The sequence below is a fragment of the Falco naumanni genome, chromosome 17, assembly GCF_017639655.2.
Source record: "Falco naumanni isolate bFalNau1 chromosome 17, bFalNau1.pat, whole genome shotgun sequence".
Lineage (NCBI taxonomy): Eukaryota > Metazoa > Chordata > Aves > Falconiformes > Falconidae > Falco > Falco naumanni.
Genome location: NC_054070.1, coordinates 4,309,817 through 4,322,432, shown reverse-complemented (window position 1 = coordinate 4,322,432; position 12,616 = coordinate 4,309,817). Strand labels below are relative to the sequence as shown.

The window sequence follows — 12,616 nt, the reverse complement described above, 5'->3', positions numbered from 1 at the left end:
TGACCAAAGCAAGCAAATAAAATGTTCCAAAGCTGAATTAGAAGATCACACAGATACAAAATGCTTAAGTCGCTGCCAATAATTGCAGCCTTCCTGAATTATTTAAAAAGTGCTTAGAAAACAATTCATAAAAAAGAGCTGGTGCACACCTAACGCCTGTGGCACTAATACTCTTAGCAATACCAACATTCAGGTATCTAATTAAAGAGAGATCTGTCCTGCTTTGCTGTTTGCACGGCAGGGTGTGGAATAAAAGATAGTTTAAAAGCAGGTGAGATTAATAATCACAGCACCAAGAAGAGGGAAAGACCCAGCTGCGATTTCTAACAGCCCTCTTTTATGGGAATGCACCAGGAGCAACTTTCTTTTCACGGGTGAAGGGGAAGGTAAGGAAATATTTTGTTTGCACCTTTACACAACCCTGGAAGCTTGGACCTTGGAGCCTCACTGGTGTTCTCTGCCTCTATCCCCATCAGACACTGCGGGACTTGCCACTTAATCACAACAGTGGCCACACACAACGTGGAAACAGTTCACCTGTGAACGGACACGCACACCGACAGCTCTTCCTGACTGTGGATGGGGCAGTTCCTCTTTTCCCCCCCTTCCTCACGGAAACACAGCGGGCACAGAGGCTGCAGCCAGACTCAGCCCACCGAGAGAACGTGTAGCACTAACAAATCACTTCTTTAAATCATCTAGCCGCACAAGAACAGATACGAAACCCCACTTTTTTTTTTTTTTGATAATTTTTCTGACTCCTAACCACATTTGGATTCTTTGAAAGGACTTTAAGTGTTCAGCCATTACACCATGCCATTTCCTAAACCAAACAAAATACTCACCAGCAATAACTGCTGCAAATTGACTACAACACTTGCTGTGGCTTCTGTGAAGCAACAACAGAACCCCTTCCCACAACAGATGTATACAAAAAAGTCCTATTTCACAGCAGAAGTTTCTCCTTGATACACTTACAGGAGATTACATATACAATCTGGGGCTCAACAGCAGCCTCAGTTTCCCCTTTCGCCAACAAAGGTCCAGTCTTTTCACGTCAATAGATGAAAATAAAAAGCTTTTTTTGCAGATTTGGCTTTAACACAATTCATCCCTTACTGCTACTGGCAAAACCTACTGAATGCAGCTTGATATTTCAGGGCACAGATTGTTTTGTTGCTTCCTGCCTTTAACTTCACAGTGAAGCAATATAAAAAAAATGATCCAAATTCTGCAGCCTCTGTGATAAACACCCTCGAAACCCCAAGAAACCTCAAGGATTCACAAAGCATTTCTAATTTCTGGACTTGCTTTTGCTTATAAGCATTAAGTTGCATTTACATTAAATTGATTTTATCTCTCGGTGCTCACTGATCTACAAGAAATGCTTTTGCTGTGCTATATAAGATACAGTCCAAAAGCGGAGCAGCCAGGCTACGATGGAGGAGCAGAGATCGGCATCAGACTCCTGGACCTGACTTCCAGAAGATTTCCAGGCCCTGAATGGATCCCAGTGATCACATTATGTGGGCAGATCCCAGAGGCTGCATGGACCGCAGCACGAAGCCAAGCCTCCCGCAAACCCTGGCAAGCCACCGCCTCTTTGTAAGCCCCACCATCTGCTTTGGCAAAAGCTAGAAACCGATCTCCTTTCCTGCTTCTCATCCTCCTCCTATCCTTCTCATCCCCTCAACGTGCTGGTCGCGTTCGCTTATTCACATGGGCTTTATTTTCCTGCCTAATATTTTTAGCGTTACGCAGCGGCACATTCACCCCCTACGGAGAGAATGTACCTTTAATTCTGTCGTTGCATTTCCTTCTCATCTGGCTTATCACAGTCTATCACGTCTTGCTTCCTGCTTACCTGCCGAAATCGGTGATTTCGTTTGGAGTTTGTGCACGTCTCTCACCCAGAGGGCTCAGCTCAGTGATCTAAGCAGGAAGTATGAGAGCCTCAGACCTTGACAAAGTTCACATTTAAATTATAATAAACATAGTGGGCAGTTAAGTTTATGTGATGAAACAACATGTTCTACAGAACATACTGCTGGGGGCATCTTCTCTGACTTTATGGACTGCTGTTTGCTCTTTTTTTTAAAAAAAAAAAAAAAAAAAAAAACACAAAATGATTAGCGTGCCAGCTCAGACCAGTCCCCAGCTCAACAAAAACCTTACTGGGTGTAACGGAGGGAACGCAGCTTCCCACACCGTGCCCGCCGACACACGTTTCTGCCAGGGAATGCCTGGTTTGTACCTAACCCAAAACTGTCTTTTTGAGACGTCTGAAATGCTGCAGAACCGCGCAGGAAAAGCGGGGACCCGCACCACAGCGGAGGTGGTTTTTTGAGAACAGGTAGTCCAAACAGCGAGACTTCAACCAAAAATAGGAACTAAATACCCTGCTGACATCAGAGAGTCGCAGTCAGAGGAAGGAACAAGACAGGTCTGCCGGCCCGGCCGAGCATTTACCACCCTGTTCTTGGAATGAGCTTCAGGGGGTGGAGGGCAGCTCAGCAGCTCCCTTATCCGGGGATATCTTTAAATACGTGAGCAGCTTCAGGGGGAGCAGGAATCTAAGTGACCCCACAAAAAGAGGAAGGCTGCCAGAAGTTGTCTGGGGAAGGGAAAACCACAAAACGGACAGAACGGACTGAGGACAGGCACCTCCATCACCACCGAGGGGTAAGAAATCCTTTATTAGGAAAGTTCCCATGTTCCAGCGTTGGCAAAGGAGAAGTTTCCCGCACCAGACATTCCTAAAATAAAAGCAGCCTGCCTTTTCTTTACGGTGGATGCAGACCCCTAGCCCATCAGCTGTGGCCATCCTCTCCTCTTGCAGGCTGCTCGGGCTTTTGTGAAGCAGTTCCATGGGCGTCAGCGATGCTTTCCACAGGCACCCAACTAAGCAACTGTGGCTGTTACCAGGCACAAGGTCATTCTTGCCAGAAGCTGGCAGCAGGACTCACTTCTGAGCAAGGATAGAAGGAGTCTTACCCTCTTTTCCTAAATACTTCCAAATCTCAGTGATGAAGCTTTGTAATCTAAATTCTCTCAGACAGAGCTTTAGCATACATACAGAAAATTAAATCCCTGCTTCCGATACCTATTTTGAGATTTCTTTACCCACCAGCACTGAAGGCATCTATTGTTTAAGCAGCTCTCCTGCCCTGTGGAGCCTTGACAACCAGCCACCAGCTGAAGCACCTTAGCCTTCTCCATCAACTTCTTCCATTAACACTTCCACTTAATTAGCACTGTGACTTTCTCTGGGCACATGTCCAGTCATTATTTACTGGTTTTAATTTAGAAAATGCATCTAATCATCATCAGGAAAATAAGATACAGGAGTAAGATCTAAGAGAAAACCCTTCAACTTTAAAGTCGTTCTTGACCTGTCACACACCTTTGGAGAAGGGTTGGTGGGGAGAACACTGCACAGACTCTTTTCTGTCACCTCCACCCTTCCACCCTCCTCCCACAGCATCAGGTCCCTTTAATTTGCCAACCTTCAACTTTCCACGAAGTGTCAGACAGACAAAATTTCATATTCCCTGTTTCCAAATCCTTGAAGTTATTTTTAAAGGCGTACGGAAAGGCAAAGTTAGCTATAATTAAATACCATGCCTGCTGTGGAGAACTTATTGCAACATCGTCCCTGCCCCCGGGAAGCGGGGAAACCGCAGGCAAAGGTGCTTCGGAGGAACTGCACACCTCAAGAGATGAGCAAAGAAGTCAGTAATCAGGCTTGGCATCGGGGGCAAGAGTTAAATTCACACTTCCCAGAGTGAAAACAGACCACAACAGAGACAAGGCGACACACAGGCATTAGACAACTGCTCAGATTTCTTCTCCAATACACTAATGCCACTATGAAACTTAGTCTGGCTACTTGTTTTGGAAACTCAGATCCCCCAAATGCAATGCCGTACTAAGACAACACGAAGGAGTATGTTTGCTACTACAACAAACCCTTCAGCAGCGCTTGTATGTCTCCGAGCCATCTCACAGCCCCAGCAGGGTGCTAAGCAGTCCCTTAGATTGAGCCCACACTGCAGAAAGCAAGTTTTGAACACGGCCCAGCTTGTCCCAGCTGCTCCCCAAACAACTGTCAGGCTTCTCCTTGCAGGTAAATTTAGCAGCTGTTTCTCATAAAACCCTCGTCAGTCTAGAATAAGCAGAAGTCTTCTCATGTGGAGTCATTTAACCCAAAGTAAAAGCCCAACAAGTTGAGAGAACACCGGAAACAATCAGAAAGCCTCTAAATCGTTAAAAATCCGTTTTCACTACCTGTATCACCAGCTACCTCCTGCTTCCCGGTGCTGCAACTCCACATACTGTAGCCCCCTGAACTGCCACCTCACTGCAGACAGTCCTAACGGTCCCTGCGAGGCTCAGAACACCGAGACCACAGAATCCTGCAGCCACTGCTTGGACAAACCCGGTACAGCAGTCACAACCTGCACAGGTTTGCAATCACGTGCAGGGCAAGCAGCCACGTGGGGTGTAACATGCAAACTCTTGTAAATCCAAGGATGCTGCAGCAGATTTCACACAGCCGGTTAACGATGAGCTGCAATGACTCCCAACGTGCTGGGAACACCAACATGCTTCCAGAACGAGAACCGCCATCGTAAACATGCAAAAAGCCTGACTATAACTCAGCAGTGGGGAGTAAAAGGTTCAGGGATTGGGAAGTAGGGTGGGAGAAGGGGATCGTTATAGTGTCAACTGACAGACATTGAAGACAGTCAAGTTAATGAACACAGAAGCTATGAATGACAGCTGTGACATTCACCATCCTTCAGATACGCGTCTACGCGCAAAACCACATTTATACGTGAGAAACCACGCTAACTGATCAGACGTCAAACAGTATGCCCACTCCACAAATCAGCTGGTATCACAAGCAGTTGTCTTACCAGGGGGGAAAAAAAAAATAAATAAAAGGTCGCCTTCATCACCATGCATTGTCTGAAAGTGCGGCAGAGCTGTTACAACAAGAGGCTGATAACACTCGTGGTGTGTATTTAACTCAACTGACCCTCTCCACTTTATCTAAACACCCGGCAAGTACATGCATCTTCTAACGCAGACAAGTCTGAAGTGTTCACAGCAACTTCCCACTCAAAACAAGGGCTCAGAGCGTTTAATATATTAAAAGAGAAGAATAAAGTTTGACCCGAGAGCAGATTTACACTTCAGAGAAGCAAACGTATGCAACCGGGAAAGCACAAGCTCTCCGCGTCAGCAGGTCTCTGCCACTCGGCTCAATGTGCAACAGCATGTTTCTGATAAGGTTATGCAAAAGGAAAAAATGGATCAAATTTGGCCACAAATGGGCAAATCTTATCCCTCTAAATAGTCGGGTGACACAGTTACAGTGTCACTCAGCACCGGACTCAGATCTCCTCCCTCTGTCCCACTATAAACCAGTTTAATTTCTCAGGGAACAGCAACAGCAGCATTTCCAGCAGAGAAGCTGAAATGGCAAAAAGCTGCAACTCAAGAAATGCGGCAGCAAGTGGTTTTCTTGGGAGAGACCGAAAAAAGGGGGGAAGAGGAAGAACTAACCAAGGTCTAAGAGCTTTAAAACAGAGCAAGTTACACAGCACCGCACTTTAAATGCTAAAGCAAGGCGGGGGCTGTGCCCTCCATCAGCTCGTGCAGCCCCCAGCACGGCACAGCCAGCCCCCCGAGCCCACCAGGCACCGGCGACCCGAGAGCCACAGCAGAGCGTTACTGCAAGCCAAGCCAGTGACCAAGGAAGGGCAGGCACGGAGCAGGAGCAGCGAGAGAATGCCTCGCCGAACACCTGGCTGCACATCTGGCCCAGTAAAGCCACCCAGTAGCTCTCCTTGGGGTGGGAACCTACACGCATCCTGGCTTCGAGCAGCAACCTGTCCCAAAGCCCTCCTCCAAATACATCCTCCCAGTTACACCAGTCTGCGGCTACCGATGGTAACCAGCAGCATCCACAACCCCGCAGCAGTCCCATACCAGAGGGATGCACCAGCTCCAGGCAACCTCCCCTGCTCTCCCAGCCCACCAGCCCCCTCCAGCATGACTCCCAGTCCCTCAGGCAGGATCAAACCCACCGGGCTCCCCCAGCCCACCCTCACACCCCCCGTGGGCCCCACATCCAGCCCATCGGGAGCTTAGTGGTTAAACCACGACACCCCCGCCGGCCCGGACCCCCAGGGGACCGGCCTCCTCAGCTTGCAGCGTGGCAGCCCCCACCCGTGTCCCCCTCCACACCGAGCCCCAGGGACCCCCAGCATCCCCCTGCCCTCCACCCCAAGGGCACATCCAAACCCCTGCGGCCGCCTCCCTCTCCCACCACCCCGCATCCCCCCCAGCCGCACACCCCCTGTCCCTGGTCCCACAACCCCCTAGCTCATGCCTCTGAGCCCTAAACCCCCACAGCCCCCCGACCCACACCTCCTGCCTCCTCCACCCCCAGAAACGTGACCCCACAGCTCCCTGCTGCGCCCCTGCCCCACAACGCCCCGAAAGGCCCATACCCACTACGTACCCCCAGCCCCCCCAACACCCCAAAGGCCTCAACCCCCATACAACCCCAGCCCCCCACAATACCCCAAAGGCCCATACCTCCTATGTATCCCCAGCCCCTCCAGCATCCCAAAGGCCTGTACCCCCTATGCACCCCCAAAGGCCCATCTCTCTTACACACCCCCAGCCCCCCCAAAAATCCAATGGCCCATATCTCCTGTGGACAGACCCCCAGCCCCCATCTCCTGCTGCATGACCCTACAGGTCCCCCAGCGCCCCCCAAGCCGCGACCCTGACCTCCCCAGCCCAAACCGGCCCTCCCAGCGCTGCGTACCCCCAGACCCCATCCCCGCACCCCTAAACCCCCACAGAGCACCCCCCCGGGCTCCAACAGCCCCTGCCCACCCCCCACCCCTCGGCCTCTCTGTCCCCCTGCCCCACACATACCCCCCAACCCCCCCCCCTTACCCTTCAGCCCCGCCGCCCCGGCCCAGCCCCTCAGCCCCCCAGGCCGCGCTCACCTGAGGAGACTGGACAGCGGGTGCCCCACACCGCCGCTCCCGCCGCCTCCGCCACCGCCGCCCCCCCCGGAGCCGCCGCCGCCGCCTCCGCCGCCCCCCCCGGAGCCGCCGAAGCCGGAGCTGAGGCGCTTCCCCGACAGCAGCTTCTCCACGGCGGGCAGGTTCCCGGTGCGGGCGGCCTCCAGCAGCTCCTGCTCCTTCCCCATGGCCCGGCCCGGCCGCCGCCGCCCGCCGCCGCCTCCCGCCAGGCCCCGCCCCCCGAGCGGCCCTTCCGGGGCGGGGCCAGGGGCGGCGCAGAGGGGCGGGGTCTGCTGAGGCCACGCCCCCGCCCCCGTTTAAGCCTGGCCGTGGGCGCTTCGCCTCATTTCTGGGCTCGGTTTAATTAATTTCATTCGCTGAACGCGTGAACAACGCGCAAGCGGAACCCCAGGGCGCGCTGCAGGGGGAGGGGCGGGTCTGGGCCCGGCTCCCGGGTCTCCGGTGCCCTGGAACGGACCGGCACCAGCACGGGGTGCCTATAAGGGAGAATGTATGCGAAAGAGGAATGTATAGAAAGATGTATATGAAAAGAAGAGAAACGTATGTAAAAGAGAGACGCATATAAAGGAGAAATGTACATAAAAGAGGAATGTATATAAAAGGAGGGATAGGGGAATGTATATTAAAAAGGAATGTCTATAAAGGAGAGACGTATATCAAAAAGAGGAAGGTAAGTAGAGATGTTTATAAAAGAAGAATGTACTTAAAACAAGAATGTATATAAAGGAGAGATATATATAAAGGACAGATAGAGGAATGTATATAAAGGAGGAACATACATAAAAGAGGAATCTATATAAAGGAGGGATAGAGAGATGTATATAAGAGAGGAATGTATATAAAGGACAGCTAGAGGAATGTATATAAATAACAGCTAGAGGGATGTATATAAGGAAGGGATGCATATAAAGGAGGGATAGAGGGATGTATGTAAAAAAAAGATATATAAAGGAGAGATTCATAATAAAGAGAGATGTATATACGAGAGGGATAGAGGGACATATACAAAGGAGAAACGTATATAAAGGAAGGCTAGAGGGATGTATATAAAGGAGGGATGTGTACAAGAGGAATGTATATAAGGGAGAGATGTGTATAAAGGAGGGATGCATATAAAGGAGAATGTATATGAAGGAGGGACGCATATAAAGGAGGAGTATCTCTGCCAGGGTTTTTCCTCCGCGTGTTAGTTGGGAGGATGAATATTCACAGGTAATTTTGCAGCTATTTTCCCACAGGGAAGTCTTCGGGAGGTGCGGTGTTTTGCATTGCACGCTAAAGATCAGTCTACACCGGGAAGTGAAGCGGTTCGAAGCAGTTATGCAGTGTATAACATTATAAGCCAGCATTAAAAATAATTGAGAGGCAGCCAGATGGTTCATTTGAACATAATATTAACGGTATCAGCCCTAACAGGCAGCTGCTCTCTCCCTCGAAGGGCATTTACACAGGCTGACTCTGGTGGGTTTTGATCCCCCTGTTCAGGGAAGCCCGTTACAGTGCGCTGTGCGCTTGAGGAGCATGGAGGGAGCTCATCCTGATCCCATGTTGTACCAGAGCCCACAGGGGACCACAGCCTCAGCACCCAGCTAAAGCACCACCGGCCTCATGCCGCTGAGCATTCGTTTGGGTCTCCACAGGCAGCGTTACCTTTGTGCCACGGGGCTCGGGACCACCAAACTGCACAGAGGGGGAGGATGCGTAAAGGCGCTGCTGGAAATTTCACATATTTAGCACCGACTCTACATGCCAGCATGAATGCCACAGCTCTGTGCTAACATTATCCCCATTTACAGCAGAAAAAAATAAACCCCAAAGCAGCAGGGTGAGGATGCAGAGGCCGAGGAGGGGCTGGGGTGAATAGGGAGGTGGGCACCGGGGTTCCCCATGCTGTGCCCCGGCCTGAGCTTCGCTCCCTGCTGCCGGAGCGGGCCCTGTTGAAGGACAGGGAGAGGCAGGCAGGCTGCGCCTGCTTCCGAGGCACCAAACCGGTGGGAAACCTACCACGAGACCTCCAGAGCGCTGGCCTGCTGGTGGCTTCCACCTGGGCCCAGAGACCGAGCCGTGCGCTCCTGCTGCCGCCCTGCCGTGACTGGTAATGTTTAACATCAGCTTTTCCTCTAATTCCGCACAAAAGATTCCCACAGCTGGGGGGCCCCCAGCCCCCTGCCTCCCTGCTGCAGCCCCCAGCCTGGCTCCCCACAGGGCCCCCTCACCCCATGCTCACCCCACATCTCCCCTCCTGTACCCCGGCACTGGCACCAGCCCTTCCCACCCCAGTGCCCCCAGTGCCGCTCACTCCAGCTCTCCCAGTGGCCCCCAGCTCTTCCTAACCCAGGGCATCTGGTTCCCCCAATGCTCCCAGTTCCCCTAGCCCTTCCCACCCCAGTGTGCCTAGTTCCTCCAGTGCCCCCCACCCCAGTTCCCTCATCTCAGTTACCCCAGTTCCCTCAATTCCCCCACCCCAGTTTCTCCCATTCCCCCAACCCTTCCCACCCCAGTACCCCCAGTTCCTCCAGTGCCCCCCACCCCAGTTCCCTCATCTCAGTTCCCCCAGCCCTTCCCATCCCAGTTCCCCTAATTCCCCACCCCAGTTTCCCCAGTTCTCTCATCTGTTTCCCAGTTCCCCCATCAGTTTCCCTAGACCTTCCCACCCCAGTGCACCCAGTCCTCCCAGTGCCCCTTACCCCAGTTCCCCTGCTTCCCCCAGTTCCCTCATCTCAGTTCCCCCAGCCCTTCCCACCCCAGTTCCCCCCCCTCAGTTCCCCAGTTCCCTCAACTCAATTTCCCAGTTCCCTCATCAGTTCCCCCAGCCCTTCCCACGCCAGTTCCCTCCACTCTCCCACTTCCCCCACCCCAGTTGCCCCAGTTCACCCAGCCCTTCCCACCCCGGTGCCCACCATCCTCCCGCTTCCCCCACCCCAGTTCCCCCCAGTCCCCCGCACCGCCCCCACCTCACCCGCCGCCGCAGGCCCGTTGCCCCGGCGACACGCCCCGCCCCCTTGCGTCATCAGGCGGCGCCCGTCCCTTACGTCATCAGGCGGCGCCGTGGCTGCGCGCGGCAATGGCGGACCCCGGCGAGGCGGCGCGGGAGGAGCTGGGGGTCGACGCCGAGCAGGAGCCGCCGCCCGCCGCCTCCTCCCCGGAGGGGGATGAGCCGGCGGCCGCCGAGGAGCCGGCGGCGGCGGAGGGAGCAGGCGAGGGCGAGGCGGCGACCCCCAGGCTTGAGGTCAAGGTGGAGGCGCCGGACGGGGAGGTGAGGCCGGGCTGCGGGCAGGGGAGGGGAAAAGGGAGGCCGGGGGAAGGGGAAGGAAAGGGGAGGTAGCGGCTAGGCCTGCTGTGAGGGGGGAGCAGGGCCCAGCCGCGCTGTGGGGCCTCGGAGCTGAGCGCTGCGCTCTCGCCCAGGTGAGGACCGTGGAGGGAGAGGTGGTGGACGGGGAGGACCCCAGCCTGCAGCCGTCTGCGGCCAAGAAGGTGAAGCTGGAGCTGAAGGAGAGGAAGGAGAAGAAGCACAAAGTGGACGAGGACGAGATCCAGAAGATGCAGTGAGTGCCGGGAGGGCCTTGCGCACTGCGGCGGGCTGCAGCTGGGAGCTGCACAATAATCACTTCATGGGTCTATGAGCCCGTGGTTAATGGTGTCCGTAGCCCCATCCCAGATCCCTCCCATCCCAAATGGGCTCGGCTGTTTTGTGTTGCAAACCTCCATGCCGCCTTTCCCTTCCCGGCTCTTGTCCCGCAGGAGGCTTGGGATGGCAGAAGGGCTTTGCTGGAGTGTCACAGCAGCCCGAAGGGAGCTTCAGACTTCTGTATTTTTGGTGTGAATTATTAATTCTCTCCCCTGCAGAATACTGGTCTCTTCCTTTTCTGAAGAACAGCTGAACCGTTATGAGATGTACCGCCGGTCTGCTTTCCCCAAAGCTGCTATTAAACGGGTACGACTTCGATAATGCTTTGCCACAGGCAGAGGCCGAGTAGAGCCAGCAGGAGCCTTGCTGAGCCTGGCTGTACTCTTGGCTGGGCCTTGCGTGACACCAGCTGGCCCTGTGGCCTGCCCTCCTCCAGTTATCGTAAATAATGGTGGTCTGGGGGGCCGTGAGGCAGCGGGGAAAAGTAACAGCTGGTGCAGGTTCTGCAGCTGAATGAGGGTAAGCTAAAACCTTGACAGGCAGCATGTGCCCAGAGCTATAGGACCAAATTCTAAAGATAGTTTCTGCTGTTCTATGTGTTAGCTGTTGGTTGATATTTGATAGGCACACACTGCTAAATAAGAGTTAAAATGTTTTGCTGGTGCTGTGTGTACCTCGCTCAGCTGGCTGTCCTTCTCCACTTGTCTAGCTGATCCAGTCCATCACTGGCACCTCTGTCTCTCAGAACGTGGTTATCGCCATGTCCGGCATTTCCAAGGTCTTTGTTGGGGAGGTGGTGGAGGAAGGTAAGTGGCAAACGTTTTGAAAAAAGTTAAGAATACAGGGTAAATCCATTACAGCGGAGCAGAAGGACATGGAACAAGACTGGACATGTTGCAGCTCCTGGTCTTGCTGTCCAGCAGCAGCAGAATGCTACAGTTAAGAGCTCTGAGATGGGTGAAGCGTGGCGTTGCCCGTGGTCCCCTCTAATCCTGTTGCTATCACTGCCTGTTAGCCAGCAGAGGTTGGTGCCCACTGACCTCCCGTTTTATCCTCTCTAAGAAGGATCACTTTGAAGTTCATGCTCTGTGAGTCGGCCTGCGAGCAGGCTGCGGGAGGCTGGTAAGGATCTCGTTAGTACTGCTGTGGAAAATGCAGCCAAGGGAAATGAGTTAGTTAAGCCTCTTAACCTGTAAGATTCTTCCCTTATGGGATGAGCTGAGATCTTTTGGGGACACTGGGTGGGAGGCTGACCCAGCTGTGTCCCTGCTTGGGCTGGAGGAGGAGGTGCTACAGACTTTGCTGACCAGTTTGTATAGATTTGTCACACAAACCATGGCCTATGTGCCAAGATCACCATTACCGGGGTGAGGCAGTTTTGCTGCTGCCGGCTCTGCAGTGCTGTGTTGCCTGAGGCAGTCTGTATGAGCAGCTTCACTGCTGTCATTAAATTGCTTCATGTTAATTGCTTCATGTCCTTGGCAGGAGGCATGAATGATCCTTACTGTAAATGACAGAAAAGAAACTGGCCTGTAAGTCTCCTATAGGTTGTACGTTCCTGTCACTGCTGTAGCAACCGCCCCAAAACACGCCATGCAACCTAGAGGGGCATTTAGAGCAGAAGGTTGAAGATCACAAGTTCTTGTGTGACTCAAACCAGCATATTCCATAGCAGTAGAGTGGTTTACAAAGTTTTGTTCTGGTCTGATATCGATGGCCCTAGGACTGACTTTTCTTTCAAAGAGAATGATCGCAGCATGGTTTGGGTTGCAAGGAACCTTAAAGATCATCTGGTTCCCACTTGCTGCACTGATGGAAAACAAAAGCAGTTTCGTTGTGTATTAAAGTGTGAACTGTAAATACTAAATTACCTCTTCCCTTTAATTTTAAAGCTTAAACAGTAGGAGACAGGCCCAGC

The 12,616-nt window shown here is 52.9% G+C and overlaps 2 protein-coding genes across 7 annotated transcripts in view; one reads left to right on the top strand and one right to left on the bottom strand.

The window, feature by feature from the left end:
• ANKS1A (ankyrin repeat and sterile alpha motif domain containing 1A) overlaps positions 1-7,278 on the bottom strand; it is a 114,774-nt gene extending 107,496 nt beyond the window's left edge. For all 6 annotated transcript variants that reach the window (XM_040616346.1, XM_040616347.1, XM_040616350.1 and 3 more), the window contains exon 1: positions 7,032-7,278. In XM_040616346.1, coding sequence (XP_040472280.1) covers positions 7,032-7,237 — 206 coding nt within the window. In that variant the 5' untranslated portion in view covers positions 7,238-7,278. The remainder of the gene's footprint in view (positions 1-7,031) is intronic.
• Positions 7,279-10,095: 2,817 nt separating this feature from the next.
• TAF11 (TATA-box binding protein associated factor 11) overlaps positions 10,096-12,616 on the top strand; it is a 4,037-nt gene continuing 1,516 nt past the window's right edge. Inside the window, exons 1-4 of the mRNA XM_040616370.1 lie at positions 10,096-10,326; positions 10,476-10,615; positions 10,917-11,004; positions 11,408-11,504. Coding sequence (XP_040472304.1) covers positions 10,135-10,326; positions 10,476-10,615; positions 10,917-11,004; positions 11,408-11,504 — 517 coding nt within the window. The 5' untranslated portion in view covers positions 10,096-10,134. The remainder of the gene's footprint in view (positions 10,327-10,475; positions 10,616-10,916; positions 11,005-11,407; positions 11,505-12,616) is intronic.